Below are 25464 nucleotides of genomic sequence, written 5' to 3' on the forward strand. Positions count from 1 at the left end.
TACTACTTTTTCTCAGAACACAAATCTCAACATCGTACATCAAAATATTTTTATTTTCTTTCTAAAATCAACATTATTGTTATAGTGTTTATTAATAATGAATAAGTTTATCTTTGTTGAGCAAGGTTGTCGATTCTGATTTATTTGAACTTAATGACCGGTTTTCCCCAAATTTATAACTTATTTGATGTCCATTATTTAGTTAATGTCCAGCACAATCTGAGTGGAACAGTATATTTTTTGTGCATCCATTACTGTATGAATGTCATTTACATTTAGTGTTAGAAACCAATGAAAACATGTAAAATTCAGTGTTCCATGTGCATAATGGTTGTACGTAGATTATATGTTTTATGCACTTTAGACAGTCATAAGCAGTCAACACCCACACATGATATATAAAGCTCAGAAAAACATGAACATACAGGTTTATGACAGGGTTGACAACCATCATAGCTGTGACAGCCACCTCCACAACATTAATATAAACCTGAGGCAAGCAGAGAAGACATATTCATACTTTTTTTCTCTCTCCCCACTATTTTTTAAAATCGAAAAACTTATATAACATTACTTTTTTTTTTTCTTTCAGACAGAAAGAAAGAAAGCAGGTAGATAAAATCCATTTTTGTGAAACTGTTTTTGGCGCCCCCTGGTGTACAGTGCTGTTAGTGCTGTGCTGCATTCAGGCATCATAATTCCACTGTTAATATGAAAAAATGAGTTCTTATTGCTATAAATTTTAACAATAAAAATATTCTATCTATCTATCTATCTATCTATCTATCTATCTATCTATCTATCTATCTATCTATCTATCTATCTATCTATCAAATCGTCAAAATAATTGGACACAAGTCCCGTAACAAATAAGAAGCAAACAAATACAAAGCTAAATCTATAAATACATTATTAGCCGAGGTTGGAGAGTTATAACTTGAGCATCCGTAGCCCTGACCTCAACCCCATGTAACAAAAGAATTAAAAAGCTGAATGCACCCCAGGCCTTCTCATCTTATACGAGTGTTCGGCCTGCTTTTGAGGCTGAATCCTCGATGCCACATTCAAAAACACTGTGGAAAGTAGTGTAGAGGCTGTTATAACAGCAAAGGACCTTTGTTTTGTGAAGCACATATATGATGGTCAGGTGTCCAGATATATTTGGCATCATGGTGTAGCTGTATTGTATAGCCAACAGTTTATAGACACCTGAACATCACACTTATACGTGCTTGTTGAGCATCCAGTTCCACATTTATCCACCTTTTGGCTGCAATCTTCTGGGAAGATTTTGGAGATCGTATTTAGCCACATGAGCGTCAGTGATGTTAGGTGGGGTGAACATTAATGTTCAGCCTGAAGGTGTTCAGTGTGGTTCAAGATCTTTAACTTCAACAACCATGGAGCTCAGTGTGCACAGGGGCATCGCCAAGCTGGAGCATCTTAGTCGCAGTGAAGGGGAACTGTAACGCTACAGCATACATTCTATACAATTACATGCTCGTGTGAACTTTTTGTGGAAGACCAACATATAGGTGTGATGGTCAGGTGTCCACAAGTGTTTATCTATCTGCAGCATTTGCACTCGGCTTAAAGCAAGGTTCTTATTCTTATCAGTAAGGATGGACGGGAAAGATCAGTACAGATTGTATAAGACACAGTCTGATAAGTTGCTGGTGAACGGAAAGGGCTGAGCACGCGCCCCGCAGAATGAGTAGGTGTGTCGCCGTTATTGCTTTAATGGGCGGCTCTAAATGGCGCGCGCGCGCTCGCGGTTATTAAAGCCGCGTGCCGACTCCTTACCGGTTTCAATTCCCATTAACGTCGCCGCTTATTGCGCGAGCGCCCGCGAAACAGACGCATGTTTTAATTCCGTTTTGTCATTTTCGCGGAGGCATCTTAGAAGAACACGACACGCCGGCGCACTTTTATTGGCAAATCATTTTCTCCGGGCTTGTACAGAGAATGAAATCGCATATTATTCATATTATTTACTTGGCACCGACTGCAGCGGCAAATAATTAGAAAAACGGTGTGCATTTTTTTTTTTTTTTTTACAGGGATTCAGACTTCAGCAATAACTGCATGCCTGAAAGTTATTATCCTGCACATGCACTTGCACATCAAAACAACAAGAGCCCGAAAATGGAGTAGAAAGGAAGAAAATATCCAAATAACTCAATTTGTAATTTTTAAGTAACATTTATCTAACCCCCCCCAAAAAAATCTCATAAGCTGAATTCTTTCATATCAATGCAGTTAAATCAGTGGTCATTAATTATGCACGTCCTCTTAAATGACTTAAATGCTCATTTTTGCTTTTATTGTAATTGATAATATTTTGCATAAGAAGCTCATTCTGACCTGCATTAATAAGAGCAGTGACATAAATAATAGTTCATCATGAGAGTCATGATGCTAGTGCTTATTATGTTATGCTATAATCACAACCAGCCTTTCTCCATCAAGAGTACATATACATTTTGGTAACACGTGTGTTTTAGCTTATACAGTAGCATATAAAGATTTGTGCCAATATTTTGGCAAATTGTTTTCTCGTTTTGGAAACGTCCTCGAGCTGACTTGCTCCAGATCTGGGTCAGCTGTGACTGTCTTCTTTCCAATCCCACTTTGAGACATTTTCTCTGGATTATAGGTAGAACTATTACTACTGCTGATCCAAATAATGTTCATGTACTCAAGAACAGTGTTACCAAAATGTCTGCTATATTCAATAAAGTAAAACAATCCTAGCTGCTTTGGCTTAGTTTTCTCTTATTTTGTTTCTTTTTCGATTGTGTTGAGTCTGTAAATATCTTCAGTCATCTTGTGTGCATCAGTGTATCAGTGTGTGAGTCTCTAGTGAGCGGCCGGTGGTGTTAATCTGCATTTGTTCTCTCAACCATAGTTCATCTGTGGGCGGATGAAGAAGCTTCCAGAAGGTTTGGACCCGCTCTTGCCTCCGAGCCTAAGCTAACTGACTCTGAGATGCAGGATGCACCACTAATCAGAGAATAACTCACGAGCAAAGAGCAAGAGGAGGAGGATGGCGAGGATGATGATAATGAAGAGGAGGAGGTGGAGGACAGAGATGAAGTTGCTGATCATGACAATGACAGGCAATGTGATGTTTATGACTCTAAATTTGAGTTATGGAAAGCGAACGCAAACTGATGCTCCCTGAAGGACCAAGTGAAGAAAAAAAAAAAAAGATGTTGATGTTTAGAAAGATAACTGGTTCCTGTGTGTTTTGTCTGTTAAATTCTGCCATGTGTAGCTGATATACATACATGCATACAATGCTCTATTTTTTTTCTCCCCCTTTTCTAGTTATTTCTTTGCTTAGTCACACATTCCTTGCACCAAAATGTCAAAAATTTCCAGTTACAGCTGAGAGACTTTTCTCTTATTTTTGGACAAACTCAGCTCTCCATATTTCTCACTGCCTACTGAAACAATGCTACACGAGTGCGACTCGTACCCGGCTCATATCTCCGAGCTTTCGGACTGTGTATTTGGAGACCAAGCACACTTGCGGCAGTTCTTTTTCAAAAAAACCTCTTATACAAACAGCCAGTGTGAGGATGTGTGAAACAAGCATGTGGTTTCTGGAAGCAGGAAAAGGACTATATGGATGTACAGTGTCCCCTTCCATAAAAAGGGATGCATCGAAGGACTGCGGAGTTTTCTCGGACCTCGGACCTTCTAGCCGTGTTTTCTTCCGTGATGTGTTTCAGAGCGTATCCGGGACATGTGTTCAGAGCTGCTCTCTGGGAAAACAGATCGAGCTTAGGCACAAACGTGTGAGACATTCCCGAAACCCAGCAGTTGTGAAAGTTGGACTAGTTGGCACAGATCTGTAAAAAACAAAAGAAAAAGAGAGAGAGAGAAAGAGAGAGAGAGAGAGAGAGAGGAAAAAAATGACCTGAATCTTGAACTCTGGAAAAAAGGAGAACACAAAACCAGGTTGACTTTCTCAGTCATTGAGAATCTATTTGTAATATACTGCCACCAATCAGTGTTGCAAAGTGTTACTGACTACTGAAATGGTTTGATGTATTTACTTGTTAAAAATGATTTAAAAAAAGAAAAAAGAAGAAAAGAAAAAGCAAACATACAAGCAAGAAACACAAATATTGTTAGCCTTAGATACAGTCATGCGTTGTTGCATCTACAAAGCTATCTGTTTTTTGATTGTAGGCCTTAGATTGGACTTTTTTCTTTTCTAGTACTGTACTTTTTTGCCTTCAACATTGTAAAGATAACATTACAAAAAAAGAAAAGACTGACAATCTTCTCATGTTGCTGCAAGCGTATGTCCATACAGTATATAACGCACGTCTCTCCGAGGCATTGAGAGGCTATCAACCTTTTCACCCCACACATATTTTTCACTGTGATAGTATCTAAGAATCCAGTCTATACGGTACACAGCTAACTAAACTAAAATGAAGGTGTGTATGTGTGTGTCTGTGCGTCCCTTGACATTGTGAAGATTTTTCTCGCCGTCACTTTGTGAACTCCGGTGACCTTATTTGGTCCCTTCAGGCACACTGATCTCATTACTGAAGGTCATCTCAAGTTCCATATTGCTCTGAGCAAAATGTATTTTTACCACGACTAACCGACTAACCGTGTACAGACATGATAAAAGTGGCACAGCGAAGAGAACAGATCGAGTTCAGTTCAGTTCGTTCAAACGTCGATATGGTGTCTTTATTTCTTAGGTAAAATATCAGTGCAAAAAAAAATCTTGATTAGTTTTTGCTCCATACATTTTGGAAACAAATGTCTAGTGTATAACGAGTGGAGGAAACTAGTAAATGGTGTTTAAGATTGGATCTATCTATCTATAAAAAAATATAAATATATATATATATAAATATATATATATAAATGACAGGTTCAGTGGTCAGTGGGATTAGACAGATATTGACCAATCAGAGATCCATATGTATGTACACTGTTAGTAGGAGATCTGGCCTCCTATGTGTGATACTATATAGAGATAAAGCACAGCGTGTTTCAATCTGGGTCTTACTGAACTGAGCATTCCACCTCTGAACTGTCTTGTGAGCTGTATAATTTTCTTTGTTTGCTGTACCTTCATGGCAGATGCTTTGTTTTGTAACTACTGATCTGTACTTATAATAAAAAATAAAATGTATTCCAACTATTATACAATGATCTGTTACGCATCGTGTATGACATGTAACTGCTATAGTAAGTATACACATGAACGTCTACTACAGGTAGCCTTCGATTTCAATTCAATTCACTAAAATAAAATTTTGATATAAGCTTCCAGTGCACACGCACCTCAATGTTCCCAGGATCAGCTCCAGACTCAGAATTGCTAACTGTGAATGAATGAAAACACATCTTTCACTGGATGATTGCTGTTAATTCACATCTGTTATTAATCTTGTGTTTGAAATGCTTCCTATACATCTGATACAGCAAATCTCGACGTGGATGAACTCGAACTCACTGCTTTTAGGTACGCTGTTTATCTAGTGTGAATTAAGCTCGACAGCTTTGGTTGATGTTAACACTGAATGTCAGAATTAGGAAAAAGTGTGATTTCAGAGACTCTCAGAATGCAGCCGGGTGTTCCTAATAAACTGGCAACTGCAGAACCGACCATTCCGCCATGGAACAGCTTCGAAGATAACACTTGGAAGAGTATACCTGTGTGTGTTTGTATATGTGTGTGTGTTGTGTGACAGAGTGGGAGGCACAAAAAAGCAGTGTGGACCATGACAGCTCATATTACCATTAGTGCCCCAGGCCTGGTGTAGTCTTAATACTTAGACCTGTGAAAAGCAGACAGGCAGCACAGCTTTTCTCCTGCTGTGAGCAAATATGCAGTGCTCACACTCCTGTCCTCCTACTATGCTTCTAAACTTGCATCTCTGTTATTTTGTAGTCAAACATATGCGTGTGTATGTAAGTGTGTGACTCAGCGTTCCATGAAGAGTCCATTACTGCTATTTGTTTACTTATTTATTTGCAATTCAATACCTCCAACTCAAATGTCACACTGGAGTAATGCTGCCAGCTTTAATACTATTCATACAGGACGAATAAAGTATATGTTGGTGGTTGATGCTGGGGATTTATCATTTATGGAGGATAGCAGAAATCCCAAAATAATAACCTTGTTGCTTTAATTTTGTGAGTGTATTACTGTGTGCCTTTCCTAATCTCTATAATTATTAGAGAAGTACATTGTAGATAAGAAATATGGCTAAATAACTGCCTTGATATGACAAAATACTGGAAAAGGTCCAAGTGAAGATAACACTACACACACACACACACACACACAAGAGCATCTATTGGTATTCTTGAGCGAAACATTATTTAGCTAAACAGTTTTAAACCGATTCCGTTTAGTTGAACAAGATACACTAAAAAACAGGATAGCTTGTGCACGAATGTAGACCTCACCTAATCGTGCTTCATTAAAACGGGAATGAGGTTTACAGCGTTCCTACGAACTCTTCTCAGTTCATCCTCATGACTTGATGACTTGACATATTTCTCAGTAAGACTAATCCATGGCAGCTCACTTAGCAGTCCATGCTAACAGTAAATACAGTGCAAGCAAACTTATTTTGTTATATTATTCAACTAGGAAACAATATTAGAAGGAAATGTTGATGTTCCAGACAGCTTTGTATGGTTTCCCTGGTGTCTATACCATTACAATGCTGTATAAAAGACTCCACAGCTATGTGCTGCGTGTCTCAAGTATTAGCCCGAGTCATTGGTTAGTATTCATGTTCCGTGTGAAGATTCAGACAGTATGTGTATTATGTGTTCATCTTCTCATTTTAACAATGCAAACTGGATCCCAATTCCATTTGGATGCATCAATAATATTCAGAGTATTGAGATTTAATACTGAATGAAAGTAATGGGATGGGGTGATGTAAGGTCTAGAAGTCTATAGGGGCATTTAAGGTTGTGAAGGTATTTCTTGGTATCCCTTCCATTAAAGCTGCTATAAACAGGTTGTTCCCTCACCAGCATTTCTTTTTCTATCTCTAGAAGTTTATAAGCTCAACTTGTCATATTTCTGAGAAACTGCAAACCATGTCAAACCTGACGTCCTGACAGTTTCCCAAGGAAAGAAGATCCTAACTTGCACTTGCTTTACCCCTGACTGTTACCCAACACTGACAGCGGAGATACCGTTAAAAAATTCTAAATATACCACTCACTATGCCAATAATCACACACAAGCTCCTGTGTAAACTGGTAATGTACCAATAATGTTTGAGGATGAGTGCATTAATGTAAACCTGTGAATTAAATAACAGCCAGTACAACTGCTGTTATAAGAAAATGATATGCATTTATGATTAATCATCACATTCTGACCAATCAGACTGCACAGTCTCCCCGTGGTTTCCTCCCACAGTCCAAAGACATGCTTCTAGGCTGATTGGAGTCTCTAAATTGCCCATTGTGTGAGTGAATGAGTGTGTGTGTGTGTGCCCTGCTATGGGTTGGCACTCCGTCCAAGGTGTATCCTGCCTTGATGCCCAATGACGCCTGAGATAGGCACAGGCTCCCCGTGACCTGAGGATAGATCGGATAAGTGGTACAGGCAATGAAATGAAAATAATTACATAAAGCTTTTGACAGATATAGTTTCTTGCCATAATGACACATTGTCTAGCATGTTATGAAGTGCTCTATCTTTGCCCTTGTCGACTTCTTTCTGATTTTCGATCACACAATTCTAACGTTTCTATGATGTCATTTACTATATGTAGGTGAAAAGGCACTTCTCTAGGACTACAGTACCTCGTTCCATCTGTTTCACAGGCAGGGATTTACACAGTCATCCTGTTTCAGACTGGTGACAGGGGCTATTGTGTCAATAACTCTGAGGCATTCGGGACACTAGCGGTCTGCTCTCTAACTGTAATGCGAGGAAACAATCCTCTACACACACAGCAGTGTAGCATGTAGGAGCATTTCCCTAACGCAGGGCCCAATTTTACTGTTTTCATCCGCTCTGAGTTACCAAGGTCTCAGAGGTAGGGAACCCGATCTCGTTTAGTCTGATGGGATCCATATTTGAGTTAACCCTACATCGGGACCCTTGTGAGGCGAGCCGTCCGAGGTCAATGCCTGACTAATTTTTAAACGGATGAACTACATTAGACCAGATGTAGAGGGGCCTGGTCTCAATAAAACTCACATCCTGCAAAAAAAGTAACCGTTTTGCTCTCTGCTCTTGTCTCGGCCCCCCCTACCTTAGTCTTTTTTATTCACGGAACAAATCTCATGGCTGTGATGCACTATCATCAAGTACAGAGTTAAAACTCCACAGAAATAACACAGGCATTGGATCTGTCTACACGAGACAGTGAGAAATGGACAGAGAGTGTGTCAGTATGTGCATCTCTTCTGTAGAAGTCACATATGGAAGCAGTTAGTGAGTGTTTAGGAGACACTAAAGGCATTTGGTACTCATTGAAGCTCTAATGGTTCTCATTGACCAGGTGGAGTGTATGAATCTCAGTTGTCTGCGTGTGCAGTTTAGCACATTCCCATCAGCATTTTGTCTCTTTGTACTCCCCCTGTCTTTATTCTTCATTCAGCGGCTCCAGCCCATCTTTCACCTCACCTCATTCTCCATTTCGTCCTCTTGCACTGGCGCCATATTGTGCAGCTGTGTATGTGTGTGCGGGTGTGCGCATGCGACTGATGTGTTTAAGATGACTGCGCGGCTGGGTTGCAGTGTGCCGGCACTTGTAGGCAGGCAGATGGTGACCTGCGCTTGAACCTGTCTTCACGCTCATTTGTTCAGCTGGCGTTCATTTCGCTCGCATTTTCAAGGGGCAGCATCCCGTAACACTCCTCTGCATTATACAGATCCTGCCAGCAGAGGGAGAGAGAGACCAGCTTATTGGGACTGGAAATCTCCGTCATACCTAGACCTTTGCTTTTCCACTGCACTCTCAGTTACAGAATAAGGCGATTGTTTAAGAAGAGATTGTATGGCGCTAACAGCTGTGTGTCCTGTTAAGGCATTAAATGAGATTATATCGGAACATTTCCATCACTTAAACCTTAAATCATATCAGTAACCATTTCCAAAAAGAATTAGAAATGTAAAATGATATTATACATAAGGCTTTGGTTTATTCTCACAGAATGGTTTATTAAAAAAACAAAACAAACAATATTTATTATCTTATAAAAAACAACATTAAATCCACTGTAAATACCTGATCTTACTTTTTTACTTTTTTTTTTGACTCCTGATGATGTACAACTAAATAAAAGGGCATATTTATATTTTTTAAATTAAAAATTATTTAAATTAAATAAAATTTCTTATTTCCTGTTTTTCTTTCTTTTTTTTCTTTTTTTTCTTTTTTTTTTTTAGAATAATGATGATCCATAAACAAGGATTTTTATAAGGTATGATTTTAGGTCGTTTTATAAAATCTGAATTACATCTATAAAAATAAATATACATTTATTTTTTTAATGTCAGGGCTTCAATTCATCACTGGATAAAGAAACCAGGGCTTATTATTATTATTATTATTATTATTATTATTATTATTATTATTATTATTATGATCTGTGTATTAATGTCTATAATATTAAATCTTTCAAATACAAAATAAACCGGTTTCTCTGCAGGAAGACATTTTGGCTATGGAATTGCTCTCTCATCTCTTTTCATTTGAAATCAGCATTCGATCTTATCAGACTGTGCAGTATTACACACACACTACACACAACTGGTCATCCATCACCAATGGAGAGCTCTTGGTGAATACCCGGAATCTTGTGTAACCACATGCATTATGAAGGCATGCACATGACCATCTGCAGAAGTAGCACGAGTCTTCCTCTCGCTTATTATGTGTGTGTGTGTGTGTGTGTGTTAAATCGAGAGAGAGTGTGTGTTTGCTTTCAGGCAGGGGCTTATGAATCGATGATCATGTGGTGTAAGGGAGATAGATGGCGGCGAGCTCCGTCTTGTCTCCTCTAATTGTAAAATATTAGTTACATTAGAGTGAGTGCAGTGATTAATGGAACTTATTTGGAGGTGGCCCTTTCCTCGTCCGCCTCTTCCGAAGTCCTCTCCTCTGACTTCTCCACCGAATTGAGTGATTTCACTTACAGCAGACAAATAGGACTCAGACAGGAAGGAAGGAGGAAGAGGAGAAATGGAGGAGAAAAGGAGAGTGAAGAATGAGGAAGAGAAGAGCGAGAAAACGGGTTATAGAGAAACAGAGAAGGAGAATGGATGAGCTCACTGGTGAAATTGGTTTGTTTTAGCAAATGTTCATTTTTATATCTATGATTTGTTTTTCACACTCACACACACACACACACACAGACATACACACACACACACACACACACACACACACACACAAATACTAACCTTGTCCTTAACCTACCCTTGAACATTGTGTCTTTATCACTTCATGAAAATGTAGATTTTTACATGTGTAAGAATTGGCAGGTGCGTGACCATAAAATTAAAATGAGCCAACCGAAAACCCAAACAAAAAAAAATATATATACATAATATTTGGAAACGAGTTTAGATGCGATGAAATGATGTAAAGGAAAATTTGTATTTTTAAAAAATTATACTTTCTTTGTTTTTAGATTTTCTACTGGATGTTAAACTAAACCATACTTTCATTTAACCCTAAATAATTAAAAAATTAAAACATAAAAGTAATGCTAATAAATAGGACAGTAACCACACCATAGTGTGTGTGTGTGTGTGTGTGTGTGTGTTGCCACTGAGAGCAGAACCTCTGATCATGTTATAGCAACACAAGCAGTTCATGCTGACCTGACTAGATATGCACACACACACACACACACACACACACACACATACACACACACACTCCTCTCACGGTCTCTGATCTGTGTTTACATCTTCATATCATCCTCCTGTGCCCATTGGAAGGGAGGATGTGTGGACTGGTGGGGTTTTAATTGGCCTGGAGACCTTGAGGAGCACCTGGTATCTACAGTATAGAGGGGCACACTGACTCTCTCTCTCTCTCTCTCTCTCTCTCTCATTCAACTGTGAAGGATAGCATTTGCAAATTTCTTCTTTTATGTCTTGTTTTATTTGTTTAGGATTTTCACTTTCACTAGCCATGACCTCTTTTTTTTTTGCCTCTCATGCTTTTCCTTATACTCCTTGTAGAGGGCAAGGTTGTGTCCTTCACTATTTCCCAGCACACACACATACACACACACACACACACACACATTCAGACATGTGGACACCCATCATGCATCTGCAGTGATAGGTCAGCAGTAGAATGTGCAGCTCTGAGCTCTGTTGGGATCGGACAAGGGAGGAAAGTAGGGCTGACGATGAGTGCTCATGAACTCTACATCCCCAGGCCACACACACTCACACACACACACACACACACACACACACACACACACACACACTGTCTGACATTCTACGCTCATCAAATGATGAATATACTGCCCTTTACCCATGAGCCTGAGTAACTCTCAGCCAATCACAGTAGTGTATTCAGGTCCACTGAGGAGAGCCTTGGTTAAGTTTCTCCTGTGATAGTGGAAGGGCTGAAGGGAGGAAAAAAAATGCTTTGATGTCTTCACTAAATTCTTAAAAAATGAAATTTTACATTCTACTTTTCTATATATAAGATTATATTCATATTATAGTACAAAAAGTTCTCAAAGCTTTCCGAAAAGTAGAAGAAGATCACATCAAGCGGGACGGAAACAAAAGGGAAAAAGCTACGGAAAAAAAATACAGAGACTATTTCCGAGCTCTTGTTAACAGGTCCTTCTGGTGCAGCAATTAATGATCTAGTTTAGTGTTTAGCATGGGAGCTGATTCCCCTGTGAGGCTTTTGGAGATTTCTTTTGATACAACCGTTACTCCCCCTCCTTCCCCTGTGTGTATTCCTATGAGTTATTTGTGTGTTGGTTTTCTAGTTAAGGAGCGTGCAAGACCACTACACCAATTCCCCAATCCGCAGGGCCGCTTTTCCTCCGAGCAGCACAACAGCTCCTAATAATGAAATGAAATCAAAATAAAAGGAAATCAATTCCCAAAGGAGTCTGGAATGCTCAGAGAGGATTTTTTTTTTTTTTTTCATAAATCACCACGTCCCTTTGCGGGGAATTTATTTTACGTTTGTAAATAAAGATATATTGATAAAAATAATAATTTATAAAATCCATATAATATAAAAAAAAATTAATTTATTGAATCCCAGACAACTAGAAAAAAGTTCAATAATAAATGTATAATATGCATTAATTATAAATATTTATTTTGTAGTAGAATTAGTCACTTCGATTTCTAACTAATACAAAAAAACCCAACGAGGTTCACCTTTAAGTGTGAAACAAAAACCACCGCAAATAAATTGTACAAAATCGATTTATTTAAACATGATCAAAAATGTTTTACTCCTTGACTTTTACCCACAGAATCTCATTTCAAATTCTTCTTAGATTGAAGCTGACATTATTTATAGCTGACTTGTGTCTAGTTATTGAGTTATTGAGCATTGAGTTAAACCCATTCATTTCTAAGTGACCAGTCAAACTGGCTAATAAGTCTAACAAATATAATAATAATAATAATAATAATAATAATAATAATAATAATAATAATACATTGGGATTTCCATCACTTTAACAGAATTTAATAAATCTCAGACCCCCCCTGGCTATGTTTCACACACCCCTTAGCTTGGTGAACAGTGCATTACATTCATGCAATACAACATGGAATTCAGTAGAAGCATCACAGCACAAGTATTAGAGAGATCATCATATTGAATGCTGTGTTTCCGTGTAAGATGAGCTTTTTGGCTCCGGACCTGGGTCCAGATGTTAAATATGAAGCACGGAATTGTTATAGTGGTGAGAATAATAGTGATGAAACTGATTCTTGGCTAGAAAAAAAAGAAAAAGAAATTTGTGTTTTAATTTGGATATGAAAATAAGCTTGTTATATGGTGAATGCAGGAAACTCTGAAATAATTTTAGACAAAGTAATAAATAATGCAGTATTCTGATATAAAGTGTGTTTATCTCTTCCAGTGTACTTAATGAGCATTAGCAGTTGAGCTCAGTGTGTGTGTGTGTGTGTGTGTGTTAGAGTATATACACTAACACACAGTAAGGTCACACTTAAAGGAGTGTAATGCAAGGTTTTAGCACGGCCCCTTACTTGCCGGGCTTCTGCGAGCAGGTGGGAAGAGATAGTGCGTGGCGCGCTAGCGTTGCGGGGGGATTTGGATGTTTGCGAGCGTGCTTTGCTGAGTAATCTCCCAGCCTTTATAACATACAGGTTATTATTGGCCGACAGATGGTGCATCACATTTTACTGCTCACACCTTCTGTGGCTCATGCTCTCCCCAGACAGCCTCTCGCTCACAGTTTTTCTCTCTCTTTTCACTCACTTCAGAGAGAAGAGCATGACACACACACACACACAGGGAAAGCATGCACATACACAGGATAAATTCTCACAAAGAAAAATTACCTTGTTTTACTGGGAAAGGATTGAGTCCCGAAGTTTGTAGCACAATAAATGACACACACACACTTTGTTAGCACGCAGAAATAAATCCTCTACTGTATAAGTTAATTATGGAGTACTTGAAATTCAGTGGCTTAACTCTAGCTTCTCGGTCCTGGAAATTTTTTGCTATCGCTAACAGAATCCATGTACAATCACATGATTTGCACAACCACACTGAGTTACCAAGTTATTTGTGTTAAAATAAATGAACAAAATCACTGTATGTGTACATGTATGTATGTTCTGTATATGCAAGGAAGCCCACTATATTCTATGATAGAGTGCAGAATTCTCATTCAGAATTCTATTCAGGCCATCGTCAGAGCATGTGTATGTTTCAAGTCACATGGAGGAGTTTACTGAAGCAGCGGTCAGCTCCAGAGACTCTCCAGGGATCATGATTTCTTTTACAATAGTGGGAAATCACAACCCATGTTATAATACTTAGGGGTCCAAGCACCAACTCAGACCTAATGTTGTATATTGGTGGAACCTTCCAGAACAGAAAGCTTAATGCCTCCTGCGGAAAATGTGAATAATGTTCATTAAGAACTGTCCTGTCTTGGTCTCAGGATGGAATCTGGATCCACCATGACTCCACCAAAGCCTCTACTGAGAACTCACCTTACTCCAACAAGCACATTTACACAATGGGAAATGGACACATGATTCCAAGAAGAGTTTGAAAAGTTCTTGACACTGATTAGTACCATGTTGTACTGCAAATGACTTGTGTTAGATATTTTGTAACTCATACAGCCAGGACATCAGCTGAATCGGGTTGGCTCTCACAGCACTCGTGCTTCAGATGCAGGGTTTCCTCCAACGAAAGCATGTAAATGGCGATTACATTTGATCCCTTGCTTAAGAGCGATGGGAAAATTATTTGGCATAGCGTGTGCTGCGACGAGAATTCGAGAGTTAATCTCTCACACACACACACACACACACACACACAGCTAACGGAAGTCTCACTCTTTCTTTCCTTCGGCTTTTTCATTCAATCTCAGGCTAGAATTACTGTTTCTGAGCATCTGAAAGTCATTAGAGGTTCTGCAGTCTGTCAGGTGCCAGTTTATGCATGCACACACACAGTCACACACACACACACACACACACACACATACACACACACACACACAAACAGGCCCACCTTTAGAAAGCAACATTGCAGAATCCCATACACGCTTGACATGCTCATATGCTATTATTTTTCAAACAGAGGTATCATAAGGAGCTCAAATGTGTGAAGACACACACACACACACACACAGTAAAAGTGCTGAAGCCCTGCAGGTTCTTTCTGCTGTGCAGGGCTGGGGATTCGTCATGTGCTGATGAGCTGCTATAATAATGTATGAGCAAATCACAAGCATTCTGCAAATTAATCATTTTTCTTCCCCCATCTTTCTCTCTCTGTCTCTCATTCTCTCTCACTTCTCTGTCAGTCTCTCTCTCTGTCTCTCTCTCCAAACACACACACACACACACACACACACACACAGAGCCTTTGTTGCGCAGCTCGTGGAGGGAGGTTTCTTGCAGGCAGGCAGGCGGAGGTGAGAGGCGCTCTCGCTCACAGATGGTAACTCTGGCATCAGATGGAATTTATATAAGAGTGGTTCTGATTACATGCCAAACCACCAGCGTGTGTGCCTGCACGCATATATGTGTGTGTGTATGTGTGTGTGTGAGTGTGTGTGTGTGCTGGCATGCATACCACTGCATAAATCCCTACCAGTGTTACTGTATTTCTCTGCAGCATGCATCATGTTTACATGTTTATGTGTTGCCTTGTTATAAACATGTACTCCTGTGTGTGTGTGTGTGTGTTTACAAGAAGAGCAAAAGAATTAGATGCAATCATCAGAATGACCACAAGAGGGAGCATTAAAGGGAGGGCAAGACCAAAAAAAAAATAAAGCGTGAGATCGGAGCATTGGTATGGGTTTAATTCCTAAGAAAGGTTAAAATAGCATAATGATAGCAACTCAGTCGTTTATAAATAACACGATGGAGTGAAGGACTGGGGGATGGAGAAATGGAGTGATATGGTAGAAGTGGGTGTTATCGTTCATTTCTCCCCCTCCTCCTCCTCCTCCTCCTCCTCCGGCGTCTGATCTCCCCACACAAGGCCTTCAGGGGTTAATTAGGCAATCCTGATAATAGCACACTCATGAAAACAAGAGAACTGCTTTCTCTTTTCCTTCCTCCTCTCATCTTAGTCAGTAACTTTTTGCCGTAAACTCCTGTTTTCTATTTTTGTTTGTAACTTGTTTATGAACACGTGCTACTGGAGGCATCGTGTAGTATATGAGAATTTGATGGAGGGGATTTGATGGTGATGGAGTGGAATTTGCAATCCTGCTTCATGTCACTTAGCACCTCATAATACACACTCGGAGAAAAAACATACTAAACTACACAATTGAGTGCGAAGGGTTGTAATTACCAAAACAAAATAAAGCATATGAATTTGCATTAATATTTACTATGAATATTTATTAACATTAATATTTACTATGACGTGTTTGTTTACCAGAAGATTATTCTTTAATGGTTATTTATCACAAATAAGAAAATATCACACATATATAATAATAATAATAATAATGAATAAATTGTGTTAAAAGTGTGACTAAAGAAGTTGAAAAGTTCCCATCTCCTTTTCAAACTTTTCAGACATTAAGAGGCTGTAATATGCTGTGGGCTATTACTGTACATATGCTGTAGGCTATTACTGGTTAATATTATAATAGTTTAGTCATCATAATTTTCTAGCAGCTCCGTTTTGAGTGGTGTTAAATGAAGCTTTCTTCAACCGTGTTCATTGCATCAGGTGTGTTTCCCATTTCTCCCATCTCTCACACTGAAGACTTAATACCTACCTTTAACCAGGGTTGCCAGATTCCAGCAAAATAAATAAATAAATCCTGCCCAATTACACCTCAAATGCCACACAACAGATCTTAACCTAGCCTATGATAACTGACCCTGAGCATTAGAGACACCTTTAGGCACACTGTATGCAGTTATGCTTATTTATGATAACGTATTATTCAAACAAATTGCTATAAAGTAAAATGAGTCCACTGCTCCTCTCCCTAGCATGAGTTTTGCCCCTTCAATTAGCGCTTAATTGCAGTTCCCTTTTTAAACTACAAGATAATAACTCTATGATAATAATAGCTCTATGCAGCTAAATAGAATAGTGAGCATGCTGCACCATGATTGCATAACATCTAGAAAGGTAAACAAATCAAATGGTACATTGACTTGCATCTGTCAGATAGCATTTTTTTTTTTTTTTTGCTCATCATTCGAAAGATAAATGAATAATTAGTATTTCAGTGAAATTTAAAATGTATGGACTTGTGAATGTGGACTTGATGAAGAAAAGCACTGCAATATCCTCTGAGACGCTTTTAGATCCTTTAAGTTATACAGACAATATTTTTTTCATATATTTTCCTTAGCTGGAGAAAAAAGAAAATCAGTTTATTTAAAACAGTCACTAATATATTTGTAATTTAAGAATGTATTAAATTCACCCATTTTGGGAAATATTGAGTGTTACTGGATATTTTATGTTCAACACGATTCAGCAACTTCACTAAACAGCGTTTTTGTTCTTATTATGATAGTAATCACAAGATTTTTTTTTTTCTGACACTACTTTGATGTGTAAAGGTGTGCCCTACTGTCATTATTATTACTGTTATTATTAATACAACTACTATTAGTACTACTACTAATAACACTATAATAATAAGACAATCCGCATTGCCATTGTTCTTTCATTTCCTCTTATTATTCTCTCTCTCTCTCTCTCTGTATAGAAAGACAAGCAAGCCTACAGAGTGTGGATCTTTTATTCATACTGGATTAAAAATGGATGCGCTCTTTACCTTAGACGGACCCTGCTTTGACAATAACAGAGAGCTCAATCGGTGTTTTGCCAGCACTTCGGCAGAGGAGGGAAAGGGATGGAGTGAGAAGGGGGGTCAGGGTGTGTGTGGTTGAGTGAGGGGGGGACTTGTTGGGCCAACACTGGCTTTTTCTTTAAGTGTAAAATCGGATGAGGAAATTCTGCCTCTCGGACTTGGCGTAATGTAAGGGAGTGTGAAATTAAAGGGCGCATGAATAAGAGTGGGCCAGCATTGTGTGGCGCCGGCTCGCTTATCGAAAAATTCAGACAACTGGAACATCGAAAGCCCCAAAACTTGTAGCAATCCCCTTTGTGCTGCAGCCTGAGCAGACATTGTAGTATTTGAAAGCCGCTGAGACTCCAAAGCCAAACTCAAAATGCTTATAAATCCTGTCTTTTTCAGCCACACACAGCATGTGAGTGTGTGTGTGCATGTGTGTGTGTGTGTGTGTGTGTGTGGAGACGGCTGATATCCACAATGCATTCCTGCCACACCTTTAATGCAGCCTCTTTACATGCAGTGGACCTCGCCGGCTGCTATTTTAAACCCCATGTTAATTTGATTTAGTGCTTTTCAAATTGAATTGAGAAAAATGGAGAGCAAATGTACTGTTATTAATGTCCTAAAGTAGTGTGCAGCTGAGAGTGTCTGGCTTTGCTTTAAGTGGACGGAGCCGATAAGAGAGCACCGATATGATAGGCACGTAATCTGCATCTCTCGTACAAGCTTGTGTGGCCTAATAGGGGCCTTTGTGTACAACTCAGCGGTGATCAGATCCAATATGCAGTGCAGCAAAGAACTTCGGGACTCTGAGGCAAAGTCAATATCTTTATCTGAGTGGCTGAGAATGTTTTTTTTTTTTTTTTAAAAAAGCAACATCCACAATGAATCCCAAAAAACTGGAAGTAGATCTCCTCATCACACCCAAATCCAGCGTGCCATAGAGCCACTGTTCTAATGTTAACTCACAGTTTGATTTACATCCATCTGTCTGCTGTCGGATTTTTTCATCTAAAAACTTAACAAACATTTCATTGTGAATTAAAAGTAGACAGTAACAGTAGAAGGACAGGAATTGGTACAGTTTGGTGGTCCAGACCTCACGAATGTTCTATATGCTAATCTTCCATGCCATTTAGATGAATACATTAGTTGAGATGAATACATTAGTTAGCTGTTACTCTAAATAAATGATGGTAACTTTCCAGTTAAATTACTATAAATATACAATACTGCCTTGTAACACTGACATTGTATTGTACTGTGTTGTTAGTGTGGTAAAAGATCATTTTGCTTTCATTCTGTTGCATGCCTTTACTGCAATTTTACAGCATTCAAATAATTTAATAAGCTATTTAACTATGAATTTGCTGTATACTTTGCAGTAACTTACGTATTAACAAATTCATTTTAAATCAGGCAGCTTTGAGCTATGACAGTTTATACTGACAGCATATAGTCACCTGAATTTGTCCTTGGCACAGTTGACAAATTGATACTAAAACAAAAGAAAGCAGTAACCATAAATCAATAAATAGAAGAATTATATTATCAGTACATATGATGAATGACTTGCGTAAAATTATGCCAAAAATGTTCCATATATAGGAAATTCTTATCAGTCACTTGTATTTATTTATCATTTTTCTTATCAACTTTTAATAAATGAATCCATCTATTGATGTGTTTATTTATTTATGATGATTTGATTACTGAGTGGCACAAACAGGCCTCAATAGTCTCAATATTCATGTGCGTATTAGCCCAGACTTTACGAGGAAAAGCTCAAAAGATAACTCGATGTCTCTGTCCCGCAGGTCAGAGGCCGTTCCAGTGTCAGTACTGCCCATACAGCGCCTCACAGAAGGGTAACCTAAAGACGCACGTCTTGTGTGTCCACCGCATGCCCTTTGACAACAGCCAGTATCCAGATCGACGCTTCAAGCGCTCGCGGATCGAATCTGATGCAACTGGCAGCCCTGAGGACGGAAACCCTCCCCTGTCTGGCCAGGGGGGAACAGGAGAAGGATTCGCTTTTGTGAGTGACACGGCCCAAACTTCATCCAGGGATTCCGAGAAGCTGTAGGGCCTCGTAAGCGTCATCAATACCCAGCGAGTAGCATCAGTTGGTGAACAGTTGTTTCTTTATCACAATGGAGAAAAAAAAGAGCAGAAACGTGGACTGCAACAAATCCAGTGACTAAACCTGATTTCAGCCGCAGCAGACTTTGTTGTGATCAGGTGTGCGATGAATATGAAGCATGCTCGTAAAAGAGTGAACAGGCAGTCTTACCAAGATTATAAATCATATAAATCATTGCCTGATCAGTGTGAAACACAATCTGTAGCATTACTGTAGTTACCTGGAATGATATTACAAAGGATTAGTTCAGAAGAAGAAGAAGAAGAAGAAGAAGAAGAAAAAAAAGGACAGTCACTGAATCCAGTCACTTAAAATGACTTTTGTCCCAAAAATAATGCTTTTATCAGAAAAATGATCCGCGTGAACGATTTGGTGATAGTCAAAGAAGGAGGAGAGATGGAAGAGGGCTGCTGCACACACCCTTCATGAACATGACACCACCGGTGGCCATTTGCCCAGCGCCACTGACGAGGGCGGATGGAGGCAGTGGACGGAAAGAGCAGGGGGGGGGTGGATGGGGAGATGAGGGGAGGAGATGACGGGAGGTGGGGGCCTTGGTGCCAGTCTGACTGGAGCTGTCATTGCAGAGGAAATCAATTCACCTCCTCCACCATTGCCCCAACACACACACACACACATACATACTGTACTCGTCATTTAGGGTCAGCCCCCAGAACTGCCCAGCAACCCTCCCTGCTCCCTGTCCTCCCTCCCTCCCAACCTCCCTCCCTCGCACAAAAATCAAGATGACCACCAACAGGAGGGGAAAAAAAAAAAAATCAATGAAATGTATTTACAGGCCCCATTAGAGTCAGAGGTGTGTTATTTGTGCAGTTACAGTGTGTCATTTGTTCAAGTATCACATTTGAGGTGAGGGCGAATTTGTCGAATGTGCTTTTCTTAACTTTATCCTTTGTTAGATGATGAAACGTGTCGGTTTAATCAGCTGCACTACAGAAGCCATGATGTGCATATCTAAAGTGAAGCAGCCTTCACCCAGCACTCTCTCTGTGTAGCTTTAGCCAGAAGTTGAATGTCGTTTGAATTTATTATTTTTCTTTAATCCCATATTTCAAGTGAGACTTAGAAATCTGATGAAGGAGTAATCACACTCTAAAACCTCTGAAGACTTCCTAGCTTGTGAAGCAGTATGGAAGAAGTGATAATGTAGATATGATGTGTATAGATAATGATATCTCCCCGTTTAAGTGATTGCGCGAACCCCTTTTTCTCTGACAAAAAAAAAAAAAGAAAGTGTTTTGTATATTTTAGATGATCAAATTCTGTTTCTTCCTCGAACCAAACCCATTTTCTTCCTACTTTTGGTGCTTTTTCTGTTTTGAATGTTCTTCTATGAAAAAAGAAGAAGAAGAAAAACAAGATTAATGACACATGGACAAAATCAAGCCTCGTAGAAAGTAAAATAAAATGGATCAACTTTCATCCTACTTCCTTTTGTTAAAGCCAAGCAGGGGTAAGGAGGTAAATAGAACGTGGGGCTTTTTTTTTTATTGCCTGGGTTACAAACTGGAGGGATGGAGGGGAGGGATATTAATGTTTTGTGATAAAGAGAAATGATCCCGACTTTAAGAAAGTCGATATCTTCCCGCTCTACGAGGGAACTCTCGACACTTAAACCCCTGGGCCTTAAGGCTGCCTCACATCTGCCGAAAGGAGTTTACTAAAGTCGCAAATACCCAACACACTCTGCGCTAATCAGCAGACAAAACTGAAACCCAGACCAGGCGCCAGAGGAGCTTCATCTCTGGCTAAGATGGAGAAAAAAGAGAGAGAGAGGGAGAGAAAGAGGGACAGTAAAGAAAAAGAAGAGTAAGCATTTCTGTAATGACGGAGTAGAGATTGAGTGAATCTATCTGTAACTGTTCCCTGCAGAGATTCTCTAATTAACATCTTTTGGCCATTAAGGAAAAACATACTTTTTTTTAAATAAAATATTTCTTTTCTGTTTCTAGGATAGTTCTCACTGCCTTACTTATATCAAGTTGATCAATTAAAAGCGACTGTTTATATAAGCTCTATCCAGGGCAATGTGTTTTACATAAAATAAATACTTTATCAACATAGTGAGCTTTAGAAGTTTTAGTGCACTACTGTTGTTTTTTTTGTTCTTTCTTTGGCGATCGTGTCAGTCGCTTGTCCTCTCTCTCTCTCTCTCTCTCTCTCTCTCTGTCTCTCTCTCTCTCCCTCTTCTTTTCATGGTGCATGTGTGTTTGTGTTTACATGTGTACACTTGCCATATATTGCAGTACATAAAATTTTAGAAAAGCAGGAAAAAAAATAGAAGAAACATAGAAAAACATTAAAAAGACACCCCCCCCCCCCTTTTTTTCTGCTTTGTGTCTTTTGGATTTTCATGGTCAAGCTTAGAGACAGGCAATAATATTGTTTGTGACACTGGAAGCTCATTTTCTCTGTATAGTGTTTGTCCACTCTGTATAGTCAGGTGCTAACTTTTCCCCTCTCCCCTCAAACATATGTTCTTTCTTTCCTATCTTCCCTGAGACTATATAACTGGTTTTCAGCAAGTCACCAACACAGCCACGTGCATATTTAAAAAATAAAATAAAAAAATAACAATGTGCTTCTTGGGACATCATTTTCTTTTCTCTCTAGTATATGCTCCTGGTCATTATTCTGTCCAACATTCCTGAATGGAGAATATTTCTATATCCAAGGAGGACATGAAGAGTGTAGAGGATTTTGTTGCTGTTATATACTCATAACACGTAGATGAGTTCGTATTTAAGGATTACTCTCGGTTATTATTTATTATCATGGATCCGAACGGAGAAGAAGCAAGCTACGATGAAGTATCGGGTTTTCATTTCAGCTACGACTGTTTTCTGTCTGCTGTTCTTTAGCGGTTCTAATGTCTTTGAAGCAGTATAGTTTTATCCAGTGTTTTACGCAATAAAACCTCTACCTCTGTAAAATTACAGCCTCGCTTGATTTTTATATCTTGTCTTATTGGCTCTTTATGAGAAAACACACACGCACACACAAACACACACACCACCACCACCACCACTACCACCACCCTCACCAATATAGTGCTTACATTGGAGAAAGTGAATGTGTGTGTTGCTGCAATATGCAACCATTATTTTGTGCCAAAACCTTTAATTATCATTCCATTCTCGTACCATGCAATTACAAAGGAACATGTGCCGAGTATAAACACGTGGCCGTACACTTTATGAGAATAATCCGCATTCTCCTGAGTAAATTAAACATTACCTATGCACAGGAGCGCACATGCACTTATTAACTTTGCTCAAATTCCTTTGAAGCCCCAGAAGTTCTTCGGCGGCTGCCGTCGATGCCCATAAGGTTTGCAGGCACTGAAACTGAAAAATAGTCTGGTGACGTGTGGCACCAAAGTGGGCCGTGAACACGACTAAATGAAATCAAATGGCTTTCATAAACAGTAACGAGCGCCACCTGTAACACTAAGCCCTGCAAAGTCATCAGCGCACGACCGCATGCAAAATTATGATCGTTAAACTTTAAAGCTCATATACAGCTAATGCACACCCCCCCCCCCCCCCCCCCCCCCCCCATCACCCCACACCTCACACACACACACACCTCACACACACACACACCTCACACACACACGGAAAAGAAAGAAGCACGTTCTGCCTGCTCAGTTCAGTATTCCACTCTTGCTCAAATCTGTAGGACAAAGAAAGTGAGAGAAGGCAAAAAGAACAGATGAAAGCGGGGAAATGAAATGGCCTGAAAGTCTCCAGTGCAAGCTCTTTCTACTATTAATGGAGAAATACAGTGTGTGGCATCTTTAATGGCCTTTATTTCTATTATACAACGCTGAATAATTAACTCAGAGGCAGAGTGTCACCTAGATTTATCTTTTAATTAAAATAGTGCGGTTCACACATATTTGAGTGGTGGTCCAAATAAACGCAATATCCAAATTTATGTTTTGTTTATCTTCCTGTTAATTATCGAGAGATTGTTCGCTGCATAACCCTTCATATTTTTCTCCACTCCCTTTCCAAACTTGGGAGGTCTGTATCAGAGCTAATAAAGCCATGCAGTCAGATTTTATTAATTTATGGGCAATTATGATAACAGGGGGAAAATAAGATCCCTATTGTGATCTCAATTTCTTTATAAACACTGAAGCATATACATTAATCATCGCATTTCCACAGGTGATGGTTTCCTCCTGTCTTCATGAATCTTTATAAAAATCATTTCTTTCTGAATTCTAATTCTGTGGATCAGACCAATAGGAAGAGACACGTCGTTTTCACGCTGCTGTGTGACGAGGATTTTTAAGTGTTGTTTAAAGGAATATGGTTTCTTTTTACAGTACATTACTTTTTATTCAGATATTCCACTTGTGGAAATGAAAATATGCTGAAGGTCACTTGCGAAGTAGAGAATTTTAAAAAGTGTAAACATTATTGAAATCATTAATTCAACAAAAAATATCAAGCATGAACATCCTCAACTCTGTCAGTGAAAATGGCTTTTTTTTGTAATTATAAATGTTTTATAAATGTTTTATCATTTATTCACTGTTCACTTCTTGAAGACAGAAGTTAGTTAGTCCTAAAACCAACTTTAAAAAAAAAAAAAAAAAATTATTTTTATTTATTTTTTTTTTAAAGCACCTGACTCACTTATAATTGTCCTAGCGTTGCGGTATTTACTGAAAAATAAGACAAAACTCCACATATTTATAAATGGGGTATTTTGAATTAAAATTAATAAATAGATAAATAGATAAATAAATAAATAAATAAATAAATAGATAGATAGATAGATAGATAGATAGATAGATAGATAGATAGATAGATAGATAGATAGATAGATAGATAGATAAATAAATAAATAAATAAATAAATAAATAAATAAGGTTGGGGTTGTGCAATTTTTAGTACAAACGAGGTTTAAAGAAAGTGTTTAACATGTCACTTTTTTATTGTTGTTGCACATTATCTTGTGAAAGAGACAGATAATATAATTATAATTACACAGTGCCAGCTTAATGCAGTTTAGAGAACTAGGTTTCTCTGGGATAAATCTCTTTATCAGAATTGGATTCAGGTTACTTGACTGCTCTGATCCAGTATGGATGTTCAGACAACAGTTCGCCGTCGTCTCCTGCAGAGGCCACACGCTACTAATTACGCCTATTTTGTCACGACTTGGCAAAGGCCATCATTTGAGCCTGCGGTTGCCCAATTATAATCTCTTTTTTTCCTAAATCACAAAACGTAGACGGCCATTTTCTGAAGCTGTATTTCCTCGTCATTATTGAAAGTCCCTCGGCAGGAGAGGGTTCTGTTACCACAGTGCTTAATTACCGCTAGCATTCATTAAAAACCCTTAGTCTTAAAGGTAGATTTTCAGCAGCACAGCCTTTAATTAGTGCCAGTGTGGCTGTGAGTGTTATGAGGGGTTTGTTTTAGTAACAGTAGCACACATCACATATACAGTACGCCTGCTGCTGGTGTAATGCTGGAGTTTGTCAAATCACGCTAAAGTCATTTTGACATTCATTAACTGCAGGATTTTGAGAAAAGTGTCTGTTGGTGAATTCCAAAATCAGTGTTTGTGTGTGTGTGTGTGTGTGTGTGTTGAGAGGGATGCTCTGCTGCTGTCATCTGGACCGTTTGACAGATTCAAATATTTCCACAACAGCAGGATGAAAGAGGCCTGTTACTATTTTATTCTCACATATAACACCTGTATGTGTTTTAGAGAAATCCACAGAGACACAGGGCTGGAGTTTGTGTATGATG

The 25464-nt window shown here is 38.9% G+C and overlaps 1 protein-coding gene across 8 annotated transcripts in view; it reads left to right on the forward strand.

Annotated features, from left to right (window-relative positions):
- The window catches only part of znf536 (zinc finger protein 536), a 174403-nt gene extending 151794 nt beyond the window's left edge, over positions 1 to 22609 (forward strand). For 4 of the 8 annotated variants that reach the window (XM_058382022.1, XM_058382021.1, XM_058382023.1 and 1 more), the window contains one exon: positions 19344 to 22609. In XM_058382022.1, the coding sequence (XP_058238005.1) occupies positions 19344 to 19612 (269 nt within the window). In that variant the 3' untranslated portion in view covers positions 19613 to 22609. Of the gene's footprint in view, positions 1 to 2908; positions 5206 to 19343 lie in introns of those variants that run through there. The other 4 variants (XM_058382018.1, XM_058382017.1, XM_058382019.1 and 1 more) reach the window with 2 other exon arrangements.
- Positions 22610 to 25464: the final 2855 nt, after the last annotated feature.

This window comes from Hemibagrus wyckioides, linkage group LG27 (assembly GCF_019097595.1).
Source record: "Hemibagrus wyckioides isolate EC202008001 linkage group LG27, SWU_Hwy_1.0, whole genome shotgun sequence".
In the NCBI taxonomy this organism is placed as follows: Eukaryota; Metazoa; Chordata; class Actinopteri; order Siluriformes; family Bagridae; genus Hemibagrus; species Hemibagrus wyckioides.